This window comes from Tursiops truncatus, chromosome 2, assembly GCF_011762595.2.
Source record: "Tursiops truncatus isolate mTurTru1 chromosome 2, mTurTru1.mat.Y, whole genome shotgun sequence".
Taxonomy (NCBI): Eukaryota; Metazoa; Chordata; class Mammalia; order Artiodactyla; family Delphinidae; genus Tursiops; species Tursiops truncatus.
The window spans coordinates 13,675,423-13,696,618 of NC_047035.1; the positions used below are offsets into that span (position 1 = coordinate 13,675,423).

At 56.4% G+C, this 21,196-nt stretch overlaps 1 protein-coding gene across 9 annotated transcripts in view; it reads left to right on the forward strand.

Moving 5' to 3' along the window:
* Positions 1–20,466, forward strand: part of TTC7B (tetratricopeptide repeat domain 7B) — a 237,783-nt gene extending 217,317 nt beyond the window's left edge. For all 9 annotated transcript variants that reach the window (XM_073800124.1, XM_033850722.2, XM_033850723.2 and 6 more), the window contains one exon: positions 19,494–20,466. In XM_073800124.1, the coding sequence (XP_073656225.1) occupies positions 19,494–19,715 (222 nt within the window). In that variant the 3' untranslated portion in view covers positions 19,716–20,466. The remainder of the gene's footprint in view (positions 1–19,493) is intronic.
* The last annotated feature ends 730 nt before the right edge of the window (positions 20,467–21,196 follow it).

The window sequence follows — 21,196 nt, forward strand, 5'->3', positions numbered from 1 at the left end:
TCTTTTGTTTTGGAGTCTTAGATGACTAATTACAGGCAGAGTGGTTCAGTGTCTCATTAGTAATGATGATCTAAAATTATTTAAAATCTGACATACTCTACCCAAACCATTTATTCTTAGAAATTCTGCCCCATTATTCCAGGACGATTTGACGGTTCGCTTCCACTGCTTTCCTGCCTTTCCACAGTTATTGCTCCCTAGCTTGGATTAGGAATTTGATCCAGATTTTTTCACTTACCAGGGTCCTTCTGTGTTCTCAGATCCCGGTCCCTAATCCCCTCTCCTTATTTCAGGCCTCCCGGGATTTTAGCCCTGCTGCTTAACTTGGATTCCTCAGCTCCCTCCGCCCCCGCACAGCCTGCCTCTGAACTCAGCCAGAGGGCGTAGCTGCCACCATTTTCTCATGGTGGCATTTGGAGCCACTCGGGCTGGCAGCCTCCGACCCGTCTCGTGCCTGAATTGCTTCCCCATCATTTGGGGCTGGTCCCAGAGACGCCCCTGCTGGTGTTTCTGGGCTCTCTCTGGGCCATGTCTCTCTCATGTGTTGTCCGGACCTTCTGACAGTCTGAGCTTAAAACTCTTCAGCCCAGAGGTCTAGGGAGGACCTCCTGTGAGAAGTCTCCCCCAGGCACTGCTTCTGGTTTTCCTTCACCGATATCAAGGATGAGGGCCTAGGGTGGACAGGTGGCAGATGAAAGCCTTTGGACCTGATGCTCCCCAGACAGTTGAAAGCAGTCCGGGATTTAGAACAACAATGGAATTCCCTAATCTAAGCGTCCCCTTTCACAATTGGGGAAGCTGAGACAGACAGGGGAAGGGACTTGCCAAGGGCACAGCACTGAGTGGCAGACCCACCAGGAATCCTGATTCCATCACTTTTGAAGGTTTCATGCCCACTTTCCTTATCTGTAAAACGGGATAACAGCACTTGCCTTCTTGGGTTGGGGGGTGGGGTGAAAGGCATCAGCTCTCTGGACCCCTCCAGGGTGACCCTGGCCCCAGAGAACTCTGCCCCTTGCTCTGGTGGGAGGAGTGGAATTTCTCACCATCTTCTGGGGATTGGAGGGCTTGACTCTGTGACTTGACAGTCAAGCAGCAACTGCTGAGCCTGTCTCCCTTCTCTTTTGCTCTCAACTGCAGTGAAGTCTCTGTCTTTCCTCTTGCCTCTCACCTTGCCCAGAGGGGTCTCTCCCTGCTGTGTAGCATCCCCGCTCACAGCTGCCCGGACCCTGGATATGCCTGAATCGACAGCTTCAGCACTGATTTAGGAGCCCAGGCACATGCAGAAAAGTTTCTGGGTTAGCCTTTGGTGTCCCTCCTGTTACCAAGGGGGTGGGGTGGTGGTGAAGGATTGCTTTAGGAGGAAGGAATGCCAAATGCACCAATGACGAAATACCAAGAATCACCAGGTTTCAGGCTCTGGAAAGGTCATTACTTGGATCCAGATGTGCAGAAGCCTCCTCTGGGGTCTGTCATCGCAGACCCCTTGCTCTTAGAAACCTGCTGACCAAGGAGGGGTACAAGGTGTGCAGGGGCTCCACGCTGGGGTATTTGGTGAGAAGGCTGCCCGGGGTCCGGAGGTGACCTTACCCCAATGTGCCTCCAAGGAAGGCCTCAGCTGCCTCCTGGGAAGAGAAGAGAACTGCGGTCTGAGAGACCCCCCACTAGCTCTCAGATCTGGGCCTCGGTGTCCAGAAAGCCCAAGACTCCAAGAGTTTGGGAACGCCCTTTGCGAGCTCCTCAGCTCGACGGCTCCTCCGCCAAGGTTCCCGGGACTCCAAGCACTTCGCCCCGTGGTTACTTTGCCCCTTCACTTCCCACCAGGTCCACTGACTGCGCCGCGGTCCCTCTCGTCCCTCCTCCAGGCTGCGTGCTCCCTCCAGCTTCCTCATCTGCTTGGTGTTTACATAACACCTGTCTCTTAAAATGCCTTCGCAGGTGTTGTTTCTTTTCAAGCCTCTCAGAACATCAGCTAGTCGCCCAGAAGGCGTGTAAAGCCGCAAAGGACTCAGTATTTGAGCCCCTGCTCCGTGTCAGGGGCTGTTCTAGCTTTACCTAGACTCCGATGGTGTCTGACAGTCAAGGCGGCCTTGGTTCTCGAGAAAAATGTGAACTGTCCCCTCTTGATGTCTCCTGGAGACCTGATTCTCCGGCCAGCTGGCAGCCTCCCGGGTTGGGGGGGCGGGGTTGGGAGGGGGATAACCCAAGCTGATAACAGCAGTGATTGTTTCTCCAAGGAATCCTGGACACACACACACTCAGCCTGGGATCTGGCCTTGCCGAGAGGTCAGTCTTGATTAGATCCGAAATTGAAATGCTGGCTGATGTCCTTCCAAATGAAGCAGAAACTGCTGGCCCAGCCCCACGGGGGAAGCTGTGGGGTACGATGCTGTGTCTTTCTTCATAAACAAAGGCGTGAAGCAGGCCTGTTGTGGAAAACGGCCCCTCCCCTGTAGGGACCCGGGTCCCCGCAGGTTCTCTCTGATCCTCCACGTCCGGGCAGCGGGCATCCGGGCAGATGCAGGAGGCTAGAATCAAAGCGCCAACAAGCGATCCCCGCGGGGACCTTGCAGAACAAGCGAGAAGCAAAATCTGCTTCTTCCTAAGGACAAACATGCATTTTTCCAGGCCTTTCAAAGCCGGGCAGGTCAACGGAGTTATACCTGGCTCTCTAATTAGGACTCCCACAAGCTGTTAGGTTCTGTACCTGCTGCCTGGTGTCTTACACAAAGGGGACGAATCTGCTCCTGCCTCTGGAATGATTAAAGCTGCAATCCCATCCTCCTTGCTGCCAGCAGCCCCTCCAGTCACCCCCGACCACCGTGCACCCACCCACAAGTATGACAGGACGCAGCCCGGTGTACAAGGAAGTTGGCTTTAGGGAAATCCAGGCTTAGGAGGCCATGTTGCCCAACGATCCTTTGGAGACTGAACGGGAGAAGACAAAGGCCAGATGTCGGAGGCGTTATGAGGGCGTTTCAACGATGCCTTAAGCTTCCCCGAGTCAAGTTGCTTGACAGAAGAAAACGGGCCTCTTTTCTCCCCTTCTGTCCTCGATCCTGGAGAAAACAGTATTTTTGTGCTGACCCCGCCCAGCCATCAAGGTAACACGTGCTTTGGCCGACGGGGTGCACGCGTTTCAGGGCACCAGCATCGCCTGCCTTTCTTGCCCCTCTCTGCTCTCGTTGGGGGCGAGGAGCTCAGGGCTCCTGCCAATTAGAGGACGCAGACGGTGCCTGCGGGGCCGGTGGGCCGCTCTGTTCCCGGCTTCCCAGCTCCGCCTACAGTGACGTCCTGTGAACTCAGCCGCGGAGGGAGTATTTATACCACGGAAAGTGGCAAATGCTACGCATCCGGGGTTTTTTCTTTCGGAGAGCAACTTTACCAGCACACGGCTGGACTCCGATCCAGATGGTTTAGTGGTGGGGAGGGAGGCAGAGGAGAAGGGGGAGCAGTGGACATCGGCAAAGAAGAGCACAGGTGTCCCTGAGTCAGGACTTGCGGGCGCAGGGTGCTTGGGGCACAGATGCAGTGGAGCTCACCTCACCACTCTCCACAGAGACAACAGCTGAGAGGAGGCAACGGGGAGAAAGACTGAGACTCAGGACTGCCCAGGCAGGTGGCCGGGAGGGAGAGGTCGTTAGACTGAGACTCAGAACTGCCCGGGCAGGTGGCCGGGAGGGAGAGGTCGTTAGACTGAGACTCAGAACTGCCCGGGCAGGTGGCCGGGAGGGAGAGGTCGTTGGGAGATCTCACATCTTGGAGCCAAGAAGACCCACGTTTGATTTCTAGCTCTACCAACCATGGGCGATTCCTATGACCTTGGACAGTTTGGCCTCTGTCATGCAGAAATGAGAATTCCTTTTTTTTTTTTTTAACATCTTTATTGGAGTATAATTGCTTTACAATGGTGCGTTCGTTTCTGCTGTGTAACAAAGTGAATCGGCCATACCTACACATACATCCCCATATCCCCTCCCTCTGGCGTCTCCCTCCCACCCTCCCCATCCCACCCCTCCAGGTGGTCACAAAGCACGGAGCTGATCTCCCTGTGATCTTCCGCTGCTTCCCACTAGCTGTCTATCCTTATAGGTGTTGTGAGGGCACCTGCCCAGCATGTAAGAGCTGCCTAGCAGGTGTTAGGTTTCTGCACCTTCCCTTTTCCCAAGGACGCATGGCTGTGAGAACTGAGGGTGAGGTGAAGAGGTCCCCAGGGCCCATGCAAGGTGGACGTTAGGTCCTTTGGGAGAAGGCCAGGGCTCACTTCTCAGCAAAGTACCCCAGTCGGAGAGCAGGGGGTGCCCGAGAGGGTTACCAGGAAGCTGAGACCAGACCCGCTCAGCTCCTGGGGCAGCGGAGCCCGGGGCAGGTCCCCACTGGCTGCGAGCGGCCACCTCTGTGGACCCAGTGAGTGTTACCTTCCCTAAGTCCACACACGTGAGAGTCGCAGGAGCTTAACCACAGGAGCGATATTTGCAGTGGCTGTAATTTCCTTCTCCTATTGCCTGTCTCCACCCAGGTGATTGGTCAACCCCTCAGGGATCCGCTGGGGAGCTCCCTGCACAGGCACGTGGCCTGGAGAAGCCTTCATGGCCCTGGGCACCGAGGCCCAGCCCTGAGGGCCTCTGTTCAGGGGAGCCACCACGTCACTGCACCCTTCCCATGGGGGCTGATGGGGGAGTTTTGAGGAAACGGCCCTAATCTTGATGCTGTTTACTCTGTGTTGAAGTGGTCAGTGGCAAGAGCTCGGCTCTGTGGGAACAGAGAGTGCGGGCCAGGTTGTTCCATTTCCCCGGCAGCCACGTGGTTCCCGGTGGCAGCTGCTCCCCGCATGTCCCAGGACGAGGCCTGAGGGCCCTGGGGAGAACGTTTATAACAAAAGCCCAGGCGAGGAAGTCCCCGTGTCCGAGCAAACCGCCTGTCTTTCTTTTCCTCACTGCAGCATAGCTTCCCCGGGCTCTGTCCTCCAGGCTGGCCCAGCCTGGCCCAGGGGTCCCGGAGCCCACACCTACCTTCCTGCCCGCACTCCGTGGGGTGAGTCCTCATGTTATTTGTGGAAAACGTTTTTTCCAAGGTTTATCAATCCCTGTCCTCCCGTCATCAGAAACTGTCTTATCATTTCTGTTTGTTCCTGTGTAAAAATGGAAAAATTGTTCATGCCAAACCCTGGCGGGGATGGGGGAGGCGCTCGCCCAAATGACCGCATCCTCCTTGGCGGAGAGTAAATCACCGCGCTCACGTCCCGGTGGGGCAGGTGGGAGCATTGTCCCGCTCCAGCGGGCAGGCCTCGGGTGGGCAGCCCCTGGCCGGACCTGCTGGAAGCCCGGTCGCGGGAGCACTTGGCCTTGAGGCGTCCTGGTGGCCGTCGTGTAGCTGACGTTCTCCATGATATCCCCAAGGAGCCTGCAGGGCTGGGGCCTGGAAGCCCTCCCCTCCGCTCCCCTGCTCCGGGTGCCATGGAGGGTGCCAACCCTTCTTAGTGTGGGCACTGCCTAGACTGGAGTGGGTGACTGAGCAGGGAGATGACGCCCACACACAGCCATCTATCGAGTGCCTGTAGTATACTGAGCACGTGCCAGGGACCAGAACTGCCTTTCAGTCAAGCAGCATTTACTGAGTGCCCACGGGGTTCCAGGGCACTCAGGTCCCCAGCGTCCCCAGGGTCCCCCACAGAATCAGAGCAGAGCCTGCTCTCCTCTCTTCTGCCTGGGCTACTGCGCCACAGTAGGGAATGTGCCTCTGGGGCCACTCTCCTGTTTGTGTCCAGTTTTGCTGCTGGAGGGCAGCCCTGCTCTGGGCCTCTCCTCCCCCGGGAAGCCCTCCCAGCCGCGCCGGCCGCTGCCCCTCGCCCCTTCCTTTCACACTGTGGTCGGTTACCCTGCAGACAGCAGGAAAGAGGCTGCCCTGTAGTGTTTTCTGCTTGTTCCTCCAATTAAACTTTAAGCCCTGAAAGAATAGATAGGCATCAGGTGTGTAGTGGGTGCTCCAAAAATACTTGGTGGGTGGGAAACTCTCCCAAACCCTAGTATTTTCATCTGGAGATCATCTACTCCACCCCTTCATTTTCTAGGTTGGGAAAGAGGCTAGAGAGAAGGTTTTGCCTAAGTTGGACAGCTGGCGGTGGACCACGGAGCTGGCCTGAGAGGGCATGCCCTCCACCAGGGTGCCGGCCCAGGGAAGGCCAGGACTTCTTGCTGAAATAACAGGGCCGGCTTTTGCTTTCATTGTTTGGTGGTAAATGTTCAGACTCACGTACAGTGACACGCCAGTCAAAGGTGTGACCCTCCCCCACCCCATCCCCCCATCCGAGGACAGGTTGGGACAGAGGCCTGATGAGGGTGTGTCAGGGTCGTTGGGAAGGGATCTCAGCCTGGGACCTCAGGAGTGAGGCTGGAGTTTCTAGGACCCTCCCACCCTCGGCTTCTCCCAGGAAGCTCGTCAGCTCAGCAATGAGGTGGTGGCCTGGGAATCGTCTTTCTGACCGTGGAGAACCTCCACTCCCCACTCCCCACTCCACGGCTCAGGGGTCATGTCTCCCTCCCCATTCCCACCAGCTTCTGGAAGAGCCAGGTGACTGCCTGGGCTGCTGTTCTCACCTGTGGAAGCCCTGGGACCCCCACGGGGAGGCTGGGCCCAAAGCAGGACCCGGTTTACTCTCTGGCCGGGCTGCACAGGCCTCGTGAGGAACGCCATCTTCCCAAACACACCCGGAGTAGCAACAGCCTCCCCTGAGGGTGGGAGGCTGGGCCTCGGCCTCCGGGGTGATTAGCACCAAACTTTCCACTGCGTGGGTAACTCAGACCGTGGGGAAATGCTGACTTCCAGGCCACCCCTTGCTCTTGTTCCTGCCTGACTTGCTGTTGGGGAAGGTGGACATCCCCCTTGTTTATTATTTATAAATAAGTCAACCAGGGAGACGTTTAACTAAGTCAGCCAGGAGTCTCTTGCCCATTACCAATGGAAAAGTATGGGCGCGGGGAGCCGTGTTAGCACCCACAGAAAACACTGGCTGGGGCGTGGCAGGTCCCACAGCCCTGGGGCCAAGCTGTGGCTTTCTCTCCCCTCAGAGCTGGCAGCTGACGTTCCCGTTCACGCTGAGACTCTGAGCTAATAATTGCAACAACGAAGCACGTGATTCAAATGGCAGAGTGAGGGAGGCGGGGCTAGAGATTTACCTGGAATGTTACCAAGAGCTGTCCCAGGCTTCAGAGTGAGGACGATGCCCAGGATCTCCACATCTTTTGGGGACACCAAAGCTCCCCCCTTCGCCCCTCGCCAGGGCCCCCGCCCAGCCTGAGGTGCAGAAGTAACCCCGAGACTCCTTCTCACGGGTGTCCCTTGATGCTGCGTGGGGCTGGCTTGAGCTGACATTTCTTCAGTTAGGTCAGTGTGCCACGCAGAGCTCTGGAGATGCTCACGCTGGCGTTTCTGAGCGCGAGCTCGTTGAATTTACGAGTGCCTCGCCTCAGGCTGCGGCCAGTGTGGAGCTCACCTGCCCGGGCACGGGACTCCCTGTCACCCTGCCGGCCTGGTCTCCGAGGGTCCTGCCTGCTGCCGTGTGGGACACCCAGGCCTCGGGACACAGATAAAAGTAATTCCACCCCCAGGGCTAGGGGTCGGGGCAGCACTTGGGGTAAGGAGAGAGAGCAGCTCCCAGCCTGCCTTTGCGCTGGTTTTCAGGGAGGAAGGAAGCCGACGCCTCCTTAGTCCTTCCAGCGCTCGAGTCAGAGATATGCTCAGACATACTGATGTTGAGGTGATGTCATCCTTCTGTTACTGAGGTCAGCGCTCCCTTTTTTTTTCCTGACTAGCAAAATCACCACACCATGAACTCTGAAGGGCAAGTGAAGGGGCGCTGGGTTCTAGACAGCCGGGTTGCAGTCGGGGCCAGGGGAGACTGCCAAGGGCACAGGACGCCCCATCTGTAATCTGGAGTCTGAGCTCATCTTCCAGCAGAGATTACAGGTGGGGGTGGTTATAAGATAGCACAGCCAGTGGGAGGGACGCTGCTGAGGTAACGTCGCAGGGAAGGGAGCCGGGCTGCCCCCGTCCCAGACTGAACGGGCGTGCCGTGTGAGTAGCGTGCCGGGTAGGGTGGGCGCTCTTCACGTCACACAGATGAGGGCAACGCTGTCAGCCCCTCTCAGGCCAGGCGCTCTGGTGGTCCCCTGGGTCTGGAGAGCCCATGGTCTGGAAGCCACAACGTGCAGGAAGGGCCTGCGCTGCCCAGGCAGGCTGACAGAGCTGGACGGGGATGTCATGTCCCCAGAACTTCTCCCCCAAGGAGGATTGCTCCCTGGACAAACCAGCCACGAGCTGTAGGGTCAGAGCCAGTGAACCCAGAGAAGGCTCTTGGCATGTGTCTAAGCTCCCTGTATGCCCGGTGCCCTCCCTAGAGATCCTGGTAACCTGACGTGCGGCAAAGAGCCCTGAGCTGGTCCTTGGGAAACCTGGGTGCTGGGACCCAACTCCCAGGGCCATTTCATCATTTCTCTGTCACCTCTAAGGCCCCTCCCCGGTGTGGCTCCCCCGGATAGGAGCCTGCCTACCCCAGACCATTCAGGGAGAGCCACTGTCCTCCAGGAAGAGCTAGACACGCAGGGCCAGGTACCAGTTTACGGGAAGCTTTTAGAGGTGGAGGCATCGGATCCGATTTGGGGTGACAGTGCTTCACCGCTGTGTGGCCATGAGTGGTCACCCCAACTATGAGCTTCTCATTCGTTTTTTATAAAGGGGGGAGCGTCATGTTTTCTCTCCTGGAATGTTCCCCCTTATCCTCCTTCCAGCAGCCTGGCTCTGTTCTCGATGTGTCCGCACGTGAATGACAGTCCTGCCCTGCTCAGGGGGCTCTCAGTCTGGGGCAGGACCCCCGGCAAACCAACCCCTCCAGGCCAGAGAGAGCAGGGAATGTGGCCAGGGTGTCGGCCTGTGCCTCTGAGCGCCCTGCGCGCCACACAGCTCCCGACACCGCGGTGCTGGATCATCGCAGTACTCAAAAGAAGTTTGCGGAAGGGAGAGAAGAGCTAAAAACAGCCTTGGTTGTAGCAAAGTGAGCGAGCCCCGTCCTGGGAACCCGGGAACTGGGATGCTCTTCCTCAGCTCACTCTGTGACCCTGACAGCGTGCGTGCCCACCCATGGCCCCCTTTCCCGCCTTTGGAGGCGCTCACGTGCCCTTCTGCACACGCCTGAGCGCCCTCCCGACGCCCTGCTGCAGATGCGACAGGCTGTGGGCCTTCGGTGCTTGGAAGCTGCTGGCAGGCCAGCTGTGGTTCCTCCCTGAGGGACTGTTCCCTAGAAGCCACCACGATCTGTGGATATTTCAGCACTGACGCCGAACTACCCAGTTTCAAAGAAATTAGGCCAGAGGAAATTTGGGGCCAAGGGCCCTGAGTCTGTGTGACATCCACTGGGGGCTGGACGGGCCCTCTGGCTCGGGCAAGACTTGCCCCCCCGCTCACCGCTGGTGTTTACTGCCTGACGGCCCATTGCTCTGCTAATCGTAGAATGAGCTCCTTCAGAATATTCCACACCATCCTGGAAGAAAGCAGCTTCGAAAGATTCTGCCAGTCAGACGCTTAAACATAAAGGAAGAGCCCCACTCGCGGTTTTCTGGGGCTTAACGGCTCCTTCTGAGCCCACAGTGAGGTCTCCTTTGGGCGCCGCCCTCAGCACTAGAGTCCAGTGAGATGGGGGCAGGAGGGTGGGAGGTCTGAGTTTACCATTCCTCTAAAGCCCTGAAGTGTGTGTGTGTGTGTGTGTGTGAGAGAGCGAGCGAGCGAGAGAGAGAGAGAGAGAGAGAGAGAGAGAGAGAGGGAGAGAGAGAGAGGGAGAGAGAGAGAATTCTGGAAGCTTTCTTCAGAGCCTGAAAGGCTATAGGGCAGAAAGGGAGGGGAGGGAACTTTTCTGCATGACTCCAGAGGAGTCAGCAAACATCAAAGAGTAGGAATTGGATATAAAGCCTAATTAGGGCTGCACATTTTTAACCGACAGCTCAGACCGCCCACCAACGGTGTGGGCGGCCTGGAGAAGTAGTGAGCTCCCCGTCACTGGAGGGTGCAAGCAAGAGTGGGAGGCTGCCTGTCGGGGACTGCAGCAGGGATTTCTGTCATAGAGCAGAGGCCCAACCCCCCACACACACCCTGCGCCAACCCCAAGGATTTCTGCTTCCATAGCTGGTTGGCAGCTGGCTTCGAAAAACAAGAGGTTTTTGAAAAATTGAGCTTTGTTTCCTTCTGAGTTGAGTTCAATGCTAGAAAGGCCTGGTCCCCAGAAGGTACATTTCTTCAAATAAAACATTTGACCTGGAAAGGGGCCCCCACGAGAGCATAGCCTCCTGCAGCCGCCAGGCGTCCTGGTGAGCAAAGGTGTGGGCAGCCTCTCAGCCACGTCTGCTCATCCTCTGCGGGAGGGAGGGGAAGGGCTGGGGGTCTTTCCCTCCTCCCTCTGGAATACTCAGCACCATTTCACAGCACACACTGCTGAGGGAATGGCTCCCAGGGTGTCTGCTTAGTGCCCAGACCGCTGGTTCCTCGGGCCGAGGCTCCTCTCTGGGTGCTGCACCCCCATGCCTGTCTGAGGACATGGGGGCATTTGGCCTAGTTGACTTGAAGTGGGGTGGGGGACGGAGCCACCTCGTGATTTGGTTCTGACACCGGAGCAGGGAGGCTGGGGGGATGTGGAGGACGGAGGCCACAGGGGTGCCAGGAGGTTTTCTCGTAACGCTTGTCTCCAGCCCCAGAATACGTGGAAAAAGTCTGGCTACCGTGGAGTCCTGGTCCCCACTCTCCCCCCCCCGCCCCCAGCTTCTCAATCCCACCAACCCCGGTCAGGAACCATCCTCAAGGTCACTGTCCAGAACTGGCCCTTCCCCGGGAGCCGCTCAGCCAGCACTGCCCCTCCTCTTCATGAGGACGTCAGCAGCCCTTTGTTGCTCTGAAGGTCAGATGGCCTCATGAACGCTCTGTCCCCACCTGAGGACTGGGGCGGCTAGGTGGGACTCTGAGACCCCCAGGTGACGGTTGCAGCAGCCGTGCACATGCCCTGCTGTGTCCTGGCTCAGATGAGTACGTGGTTCTCAAGAATGGCTAGCTTTGGCCTTTGGGGAAACTGGATCAAATTGAGTAAAGTGGCAAAGAACCAGCCCCTCCCCAAAACTTGAGATCTGTTGATAGGAAAACTGAGTCCCTTCTCCAGGGCATCCTCGACTCACTCTTGACGGCCTGTGGAAGGCTCTGGAGCTCCAGCGGGCAAGGGGCTGTAGGAGGTAGGATTGCAGACGCCCTCAGCATCAGCCAGGATCCCTAGGATGGGGCTCCTTGGGGACTCCTGGCCGGGTTAGGCGGGGCTTCCGTGGCTGCCATAGTTGCCAAGGTACACACACTCGGGCCCCTGGCAAGCCAGTGCGATTTCTAAGCACTCAAAGCAAACAGCAATGAAACACAAAACAGAGCCCAGTGTAAACCAGGTCTCATCCAGAGCTGCTGGAATCCAGGTGAAGAAGCTGCAACCCCGCCCCATCCGAGTATGAGTTCAGTTCCTCTTCAAGGCGTTGTTGGAAAGCAGGGCGGGGCTCAGGGCTGCCCCCTCGCTGCACCCACAAAATGCTCGTGCTCAGAACCAACAGTGCCTTTGATGCTTGCAGAGAAGAGCGGGCCTCCCTAAGCTTGGCATTCAGAGCTGCTCCGAGGAAAGCCTTTCTAAGTCGGTTGTCTCCTTGTGGTCTTCTGATTTGAAAGAAAAATAGTTTTGAGAACACCACCGCTACCACCCTGCTTCTCTCTGATGGATTGCATCTTCAGGAAGAAAATGCAAACACCTGAAGAGAAGGGACGGCAGCGCGCTGGGTTTTCTCACCCAATGTGATGTTTCAGCTGGTGCTGACTCCCAGACCAGCCGACCTGTGGCCTCTGGGAAAGGGTGGGAGCTCGTGTGGGGTCCCTGTTCCCTCTTGGGGGCCTGATAGGCTTCCAGAAAGCCCTGACTCTGCCGTGCACATACAGCTGTGTTGAGGGTGGTGTTAACGCACTGGGCTCCGAAACTAAAACTCTGGGTGCTTGCCACCAGGCCTCTCCTGGCACCTTCAGGGGTCGAGCCCCACTCTGCCCCCAGGGGCCGTGGCCTTGAGCAAGCCTCTTTTCCTCTCTCGCCCTCTGTTCCCTCATCTGTAAGAGTGTAGGACCAGAAAGTCTGTAGGTGGGTTCTGGGGTTTTCTTGGGGAGCGGTGTCAGATCTGTGGTGAGTGAGCAAACAGCCTGAGGGCAGGCCATGGCAGCCCCTGGGCTCCAGCGGGAGCCGGGCACCTTCTCCCACGGAGCTGCTCCCCTCCCTCGCTCAGCCACCATGCTGATGTACCCGGAAGGCAGAGAAGGCTCTGAGTGAGCGGGGTCTGACTTGGGAGTGTGGACAAGGGTGACCTGAGGCCAGAACTTTGAGGGGCTCATTAGTCAGAAGCACTAGAAGAGGCCATGCCCACTTCTCCCCTCCCCACCATCACACAGCATCCACACCGTCCCCTTTTCCATCCTTCCATCCATTCAACATTCACCTAGAACCTCAGCTGTGCCAGGCCCGCTCTCAGTGCCGCAAAAGCAAAGGCAAATCAGACGGTCCCTGCGCTTACAGAGCACCAGCCCAGAGGGCATCAGGGCTGGCAGTGACGAAGCAGCTAACCGTGGGCGTCCTGGAAGCCCTCCCTGCCCCATTCACCAAAGGTTTATCATACTGAGTACTTTACAAACTCTGTCTCATTTAGGCCTCGCTGCTCTCCTGTATTTTAGTATTTGTCCCCATTATACAGACAGAAGACCTGAGACCCAGAAGTTGTTCAAGTCAGTGGTGGAGCTAGGATTCAAACCAGTTCGGGGGAGCCTAGAGCCCGTGCTCCTGACCTACCCTCTGCCGTCTCTGAGCGATCCACACCTTTCCCCGGCTGCTGGTGGGTCCCTCTAACTCCAGAGCCACCAGCGGTGACGAGGGCCTGCACAGCCTGTGTCTTGACCCCCTGACACACCTCCCCCAGCCAGCACAGCCGCAGCTCAGACTGCAGCCAGCTCAGCAGCTTTGTCATTGTCCCCGAGAGTAACAAGCTGGGGAGACAGGCTTCCCTTTAGCTGCCATCACAATCCCGGGGTCCTGACGACGGGAATTCCACCAGGAGGAGGCTTAACTATCCTTGTCCAAAGCTCGGAGGTGCTGGCTTGCCTTGAACGGTCCCAGCAGCTCAGGTGCAGGCCAGGCCCTGGGAAAGGCTGCAGATCTGGTCATTAGCCCCCATCCAGGATGGGGCCCCTGGCTCACGGGTGCCAGGGAAATCCTTCCCCCTCTGCAAGGCATGCTGTGGTGGGGATCTTGCGGCGATGTTATCTCCCTGTACCTGTGCGCCTAGGGGGACAAGCAGGGGTCTGAGACGCCCTTGAACCCAGCGAAGGGCTGACTTGGCACTTGGGCAGAGCACCACAGGGATGTCTAAAATCTCCAAGGAGCTTTTTGTCCTGCAGCCCGGCTCTTGGTCTCCCGGGGCCGTGGACAGAGGTCTCCGCAGAGCCAGGGCTGCAGCAGTGGAGCCTGCACAGGGCTTCTGCACGGGCGCCCTCAGCGTGGGGCAAGGTGTTTAGTCCTTGAGCAGCTATTTTCACACACGCGTGAAAGACATGAATGAGGAAGATGCTAATTGGCTTCAAACTAGCCAAGTCCGTTTTGTCTCATTTGAAATAACAAGTTTAATTTAATCCCTTATTTGCAACTTGGTGCATCGCCAAGATCTTATTTGTACAAAACACCTGATTATAATAATTACAAGCTTGGGGAGCTGCCTCCATTTGTGTCTGGAGAAAGGGACTAATGAGCTACCTCCTCAGCGGTTCCCGTCTTCTCAGAAGGCCAGCCCCAGACAGCTCCCCACCTCCAGAGTCTCCAGAAACAGCAGGGCTGGCAAAGGTGGAGGCCTGTTTGCACATCCTCTCCAAGAGGAAGGGAGCGGGCCCGGTGTCAGGAGCACGGGTGGCAGCGTTCACGTCTCAGCTCCGCCACTTATGCCCTGCCTTAGGCAGGAGCCAACATTACCTGCTGAGGCCCCGAGGCGTAGACGTGAGTGAGGGCCTTGGCGAGGCGTAGCCCAGCGCCTGGCACATAGCTCGGTCGTGTTAGGATGGTCACCAGGCCCCAGCTTTGAAAGCAGGCCTGCTTCTTGCCCACATCGGTGTCCCCAGCACGTGGCTGGGGGCTGGGCAATCGCTCAGTGAGTTTTTGTGATTTTGATATGGGGGGTACTTACTAAGGTAATGAAATATGTCAGTCGTCGAAATCTCTGTCTCCTGCCAGCCTGAGGGCTGGAGCTGGGAGCCGTGTGCCTCTGGGTAGCCCTGCCTAAGGTAGGCAGTGTAGCCTGGGCTTTGGGGGCAATGGGGATCTTCAGCACTTCAAGCAGATGGACTAGAGCCCCAGCAGCAGGGGGCCAGGCCGGGACCGACTAAGGTTGGAGAGGTGGACGGGGGCTGGGGGCTATGTCCTGCAGAAATACCTGGGCTGACAAATCAGCCTGGATGAACCCAGAGGTCTGTACCGGGAGAAAGCTGGACCCAGCTGGTGGTGAGACCCAGCTGGTGATGAGATCAGTGGCCTCTGATCTTTGCAGAAGAGAGGAAGCAGGGGGCCTGAAGGATGAAAAAGACAGCAGGGTCCTAATGCATAAGTGCACATCAAAGCCAGGGGAGGCCTCTCACAACGTAGAGGGGCTCGGGACGTGTGTCAGTCCTGACAGCCAGGCCCGTCCAGGTCCCATCCCACCTCTGGCCAACCTGCCGGCAGCGCTGGCCCAGTACAGTGACTCAGACCCCAGCTGGAGCTTGTTCTGGTTGGACTCCTCGTGTGACTGATTTCTGAGCTGCTCTTGCCTCACTGGGGCACTGGGGAGAGGCCGATTTTTCATTCCCTGGCCAAGCCTGAGCTGGCAGCCCCTAGCAAGTCTGATGTCTCCCCGAGCTGCTCCAGCTTTAGGAATTAGTTCCACTAGACAGATTGCTCAGGAAGCGTCAAGGTCATCTGGAAATGGTAGCCTGTTCGTACATTCGGAATATAAGTCCAGGAATGGGCTGGAAATTTCCAAGCCCACGAGAACACTAGAGAATCACAAAGGCCCTTAGCTGCCCAGCACTGAGGGCGACGGGTCAGATTAGCCCAGTGGCTGGTTCCTGCAGGCATTTTGGGGGGTACACTTGCCGCTGCCATGTACCCTAGGGCCCCCAAGATAGGGTAGATTCAGCAGCCTGCCACTTTCTAAACAAAATTCCCAGCAAAAGGACTGGGGTTCTCGTCCCCACTCCAGCAGAGTAGGGGCAGGTCATTGCTGCTGAGAGCAGTGACCTCCGGGCCTTGCTGGACCAAGGCCCTGGTCCTCCTGGGTCTCCACATCTCATTGGTCTGCCTTCTGGCTAACGGCAGCCCCAGTCCTTTGGCGGCTGCAGCCACCCCAAGCCTCAAGGTCACAGCCGGCCTGTGGGCCACCAAAGGGAGGCAAGGAGCCTTCCGGTCCTTGAGTGAATATACAGGGTGCTCCCAAACGGCAGAAAAATAGGAGAAAAGCTGTGCCCTGGAGAGGAGCCACCTCCCCATTGTAACCGTGGGAAGGAGCGACAGAGCCGGCTGTCAGTGGTCAGAGAAAGTGGAAGGGAGAGACAACATGGCAGGTGCCCGTTTACTGTTGCTCAGATGTAACTGGGTTAGTGCCTGAGGGGCACCGGCCTTGTCTCTTAAAGTGACAGAGGCAGCAGCGAGCGGATGAGAAGCCAAGGTGGGGAGAACGGGGCTTTGGCCTCAGGAAGACCTGGGCTGGCCTGCAAGCTCCATACTCGTGTGCCCTGTGACCTTGGGCAAGACACTTGGACTTTCTGAACCTGTCTCCTTATATCTAAAGTGGAGGAAATAGGAGACGAGCCAAAGCCAAGTTCAAGCGTCCGGCATAGTGCCCGACGGGGAGACAGAACTCCGGGTACAGAAAGGAAACAGCACGAGGTTGCTTCTACCGCAGCAGAGCCAGTGGGACCTAAGTTATATTCTCCACCTGCACCAATTAACCAAGCATGCCTCTTTGTGGCTTACCAGGTGGGTTGTCCCCATCACTATTTGCCAAACACACAATCTGTGCCTCCCTGCCTGGTAGAGCCGCCCAGAAAACGTGTGTGTTCAATAATTTGATGCATTGAGAAAGTCTTGCCTTGAAGGAACGCGACGGGACTCCCTCTGTAACCTTTAAATGCCTGTGTTTGCTGCCATTACCCAGACCCTCCTCCCTCCTCTCATTTCTCTGTTGGCTAAATCAGAATGTTCTAGCAGGAGCTGGGGCTGATAACCTCCCCTGGAAGAAAGGAGGCATAGCCCTCACGTCCTGGGAAAGTGGCCTCCCGTTCTTTCCACCTGACCTTCGAGGTTGGGAAGTGCAGGTGTCAAGCTGTCAGGTTTTCTCTAACGGAGGGTGGAGGGCCGGAGTAGGGGGGGCGCCACCTGGGAGAGGAATGCGGTTACTCCCCACCCCACCGTGCACTCCACACCTGAATGGCCTTCAGGGAGGCCCGAAGAGTTGGGAGACGCAGGTTCTGGCCCGGCTCTGCAGTAAGCAGCTTGTGCCAGGGCAAGAGACCCGGAGCCTCAAGGCACCCTGGCATACTCACCTGCAAATTGGGGATAGGAGGACCCAGTGCGTGAGCGTATTTTCCGCCGCAGAGTAGGTGCTTCTCAACTGTGGGCTCTTTCTCCGCAGCAATAAAAGCAGGCCTTGCACGCAGGTGCTTCTGTGTCCTGGCCACGCCTGTGTGAAATTGCTCTGGAGTCCCCAGGTGAACTAAGCACTTGGAGCAGGGCCTGGTGTGCTCTAAACACTGTTAGCACTCGCTGCCGCTCTTACTATTACTATTCATCCTGCCAGGAAGCCCGGGTCCACACTGAACGTCCGCCCTTGTTCCCTTGTCCCCTCCTGGGTGGGTAGGGAGTCGGTGCTCTGGGGAGGGAGCCATGAGGAGAAAACCCTGTGGACGCGGGAAGTGCTTCCCTGCGGTGGCCTCATGTGCAAACAGGGGGCTTTCACGGTAGTCCCAGCAAACCTGACCCTGACCAGCCTAGGAAGGCAGCCGAAACCCAGCAGTGCTCACTGCAGAACGGGAAGGCCTTGCAGTCTGAGGAGAGCAAATTCCAGAAACCAGTAAAATCCTAATTGCGAGCACTGGCTTCTGCCACCTCTTTTGTTCCGAAGCTTGGAACACCCTCCTGCCTGGCCCTGGCCACCCCCCCGGAGCCCCCAGCTCTGGCAGATCCAGTCCAGGACCTACTCGTACCCAGGGACTCCAGGGTGGACATTGTTACAGCGTATCTAGATGTTAATAAGAAAGGACACGTATGCAGTTTGCCTTTTAGAGAGGCTGGACCTGACCTTAAAGTCTGCAGCCTCTGTTGGCCTGAGGCCTCCTCTACCTCCTCACTCAGGGAACCTCCCCGGGCTGGCTCCCCTCCCAGAGACGAGGCGTCACACCCTGTGCTGGGGCCGTGGGTCTCCCAGGCCCCGCTGACCGCAAGCTCCTCCGGGGTTGGCCTCACGGCTCCCGTGCCAGCGGCTCATAGGTGCAGGCGACTCTGGGAAGTCAGGCTGCTTTTCTGGCTCTCAGACACCACCCCCAGGGCCACAAGCCCGGGGCAAGGTCAGCCAGACAGCCCTCAGGTGCTGGACACCGCCTGCTGAGGGCTCCTCCTACCCCGTCTAAGAGCGCATCTTGGAGGCCAGAGCCCTTTGGAGTGGGCCCACCTGGCCCAGGCTGCACGTCATGCCCCTGCACTGCCTGGGTCTGCCCCTTGCCCGCCGGTGAAGTACAGCTTTGAGGAAACCAGGGAGGACTCACCCCTGCCACACGTGAGGCACAGAAAGAAAGTACAGGGCCGAGATTTGAAGGACCGGTGAGTCAGGCCACATTCTTGGGCAGGAAGACAAAACACTGTAAGGATGTTAGGCTTCTCCACACTCTTAGAGCTTTCATGCAAGTACAATTCAACTCCCAAAGGGAAGACGCAAAGTGATTTTTAAAATTCATCTGGACTAGTACAGGGCAAGATTGTCAATAAATACACTGAAAGCGAAGAGCGATGAGGAAAGGCTCTAATCCCACCTGTTCAATCCTAATGTGGAATAAGGAAATCCAAACAGCACGGTGCTTATGTGAAAGGTAGGTGGTGTAGCTCATCGGAAAATTTAAGAAGCTCACCCCCCACCCCCCGCATCTCTTGCAGTAATTCACTGTGTGACAAAGGCAGTGCCTCACAGGAATGAGGGGAAGCAGGGAGTAGCTAGTTTGTGTCCAGCTACGTAGAGGAGACCCACTGAGGTTTCCTATTTGCCAGGGAAGGTGGACAACTACGGGGGCGGGGGAGTCAGATCACAACAAATGGAATCCAAGGCATGTCAGTTCTTTGAAAGGATAACTGCCTAAGCTTTGAAGTGACAATCAATCAGTAAATAACCAAAGATCAACAAATTTAACTTAAAAAACTAAAAACTTCTGTTCACAGAAGAAAAAAAACCCTCAAAAGTCAAAAACAGGCTTTAGACCATTACGGTAACAGATGCATGTCTTCTAATGGGCATGGGAAATATTGAATATTTAACCTCAATTGTTATGAAAGAAATGCAGGTTTTGACAAGGAGGGGACAATCTGCACTTACAAAATTAGTAAAAATAAAGAGTAATGGTAGCGGGGGTGGGGCGGGGGACGGACCACTGCAACTCTGTAGATGGCTAAAAACGTGACGCCACCCTTTGGGGATATCATTTGCAAAATATTTGGAGAACCCTAAAGAGTCTTATCCTCTGACCCAGTAATGCCACTTTGGGGAAATTTGTCCTAAAGGAAGACTCTCCAAATGGTTGTCCAGCTGGTTCCACTGAGCCTGTACAGGGCCTCTGGGGAGCCCACTGGGGACTCTGGGCCCCACCCCCCTTGTCCTACCCTCAGCAGTTCCTTTTTGTCTGTTTATACCCATAATGTGTGAGCGTGAGCAGTAAGATTCCATTTAGCCAAAGATTTACGGGGCTATAAAAAACGCTTTGAGGGCTTCCCTGGTGGCGCAGTGGTTGAGAGTCCGCCTGCCGATGCAGGGGACGCGGGTTCGTGCCCCGGTCCGGGAAGATCCCACATGCCGCAGAGCGGCTGGGCCTGTGAGCTATGGCCGCTGAGCCTGCGCGTCTGGAGCCTGTGCTCCGCAACGGGAGCGGCCACAACAGTGAGAGGCCCGCGTACCGTTAAAAAAAAAAAAAGGCTGAACATCAGTAACTTCATACAGTTCATGGTTCGAGCGATTCTTTTGACTCTTAGCCCCAAGTGCAGGAAGAACTTGAACTTACGTTGTGCCCAGCCCAATGGAGATGCATGCCTCCCTCCAAGGAACGTGCCAAAACTCAAGGACAGATAGGAGTGCAGAGTGGTAGTCTCTCTGACTGTCTGTCTGTCTCTGCAGGCCCTGATCCTCCATCAGCTGGGCCGCTACAGTCTGGCCGAGAAAATCCTCCGGGATGCGGTGCAGGTGAACTCCACGGCCCACGAGGTCTGGAACGGACTGGGTGAGGTCCTGCAAGCTCAGGGCAACGACGCGGCGGCCACTGAGTGCTTCCTGACGGCCTTGGAGCTGGAGGCCAGCAGCCCCGCGGTGCCCTTCACCATCATCCCCCGCGTGCTCTGAGCAGCGCCCCGGCCTCACTGCTGCCCAGGCCAAGGGGGCCCCGCCTGGGCGCTGAGGGTCGAGTGTGCGCACGAAGGCCCTGGATGAATGTGCGATTGACCACAGTGGACTAAACAAACCAACCCCTGATCGTCGCTCTCTACGTGCATTTCTGTTGTCGTTTTCGCCAGCCCAATGATAGTTTCTGAACCTACTGACGTTGTTCAAAATGGATCATGTGCCATATTTTGTTAGCTGACATCTAAGTTTTAAGTAAAATGATCATGGAATTAATCTGCAAATGTAGAAGAATATATTCAAAGTTAAAATTCAGTGGCAGAACAGATTATTTTTATCAGAGCTCTAAAGAAAACTGTTCTCTCCCCACCATCACCACTCCTGCCCTACCCTTGGCCCAGAAACCAAATGTGAATTTTCTGTTTTCCGCCTCAGTACTCGTCCAAGCCAGGACACCAGCCGACAATTTCTTAGTTTTGTTGTCAGTAATTGTACCATGTGATAAATTACTGCCCTCACTTAGAACAAAGCCTGAGTCCAAGAATATTTATATTTTACCAATATAGGCCTGTTACAAGAGAAGGAAATATGAGTTATTTAAGTTTAACTTTTTTATGTGAATTCAGAGTTTATTTATCGATGGAAATATGTACAAAGAAGCTTCAAATGGAATATTTACCGACATTCCTTATACATGACAGACACTTGGCTAAATGGAAAGATGAAGTTAATAATAAAATGATTTTTAAATGGACCCATGGCTTGTGTTGTTTGTGAAAGCCCACAGACCCGAGAGAGGTTAAGGCTCAGTTCCTGGGGTGGGGAGCTTTCGGCGCCTGGGGGCCACCCTGGACAGGTCCGCCCTTGGAACTAGGAGGTCCAGCCCTGATTTTAGTGTGGGAATTCACCTTTCCCAGCTCTCCCCATGTTGCCTGGGATTGGAGCATGTGACTGAGGCCTGGCCAGTTAACATCTAGCATTCACTTCTACGGAGGATGGGGAATGAGCATGTGACCTGAAATGGTCCAGTGAGAGTGGGAGCTGCAAGGAAAGAGTCTCACTCTCCTGAGGGACCTAAACCTGAGAGGTGAGGCTGGAACTGCAGTAGCCGTCCTGCCACCGTGAGGAGAGGGCATGTAGAGGTTTGGGGGCCAGATGTGAAGTCAGAGACTCAGCCCAACAGAGTGAAGAGTAAAGATGAAGAACCAGAGAAGACTTGAGCAGGCCTCTCTAATCCCCCAGAGCTGCGCGGCTGAGCAGCTGTGGGGTGACCCCACCCTGCCAGGACCCAGGGAAGTGTGCAGAGCCTGAGCTCTGATCGTAGGCACGCTAAGTCTCAATCCCCCTCCCCCTAAGCTAGTCACAACCTCCATGACTCACTAGGCAGGCAGGTGAGGGGTCAGCTGATGTCTGGAGAGAGACTGAAGGCAGGAGCTCACTGTAGGCAGAGCAGGTAGGCATCCCAACTTTAGCACTGGCCCTGC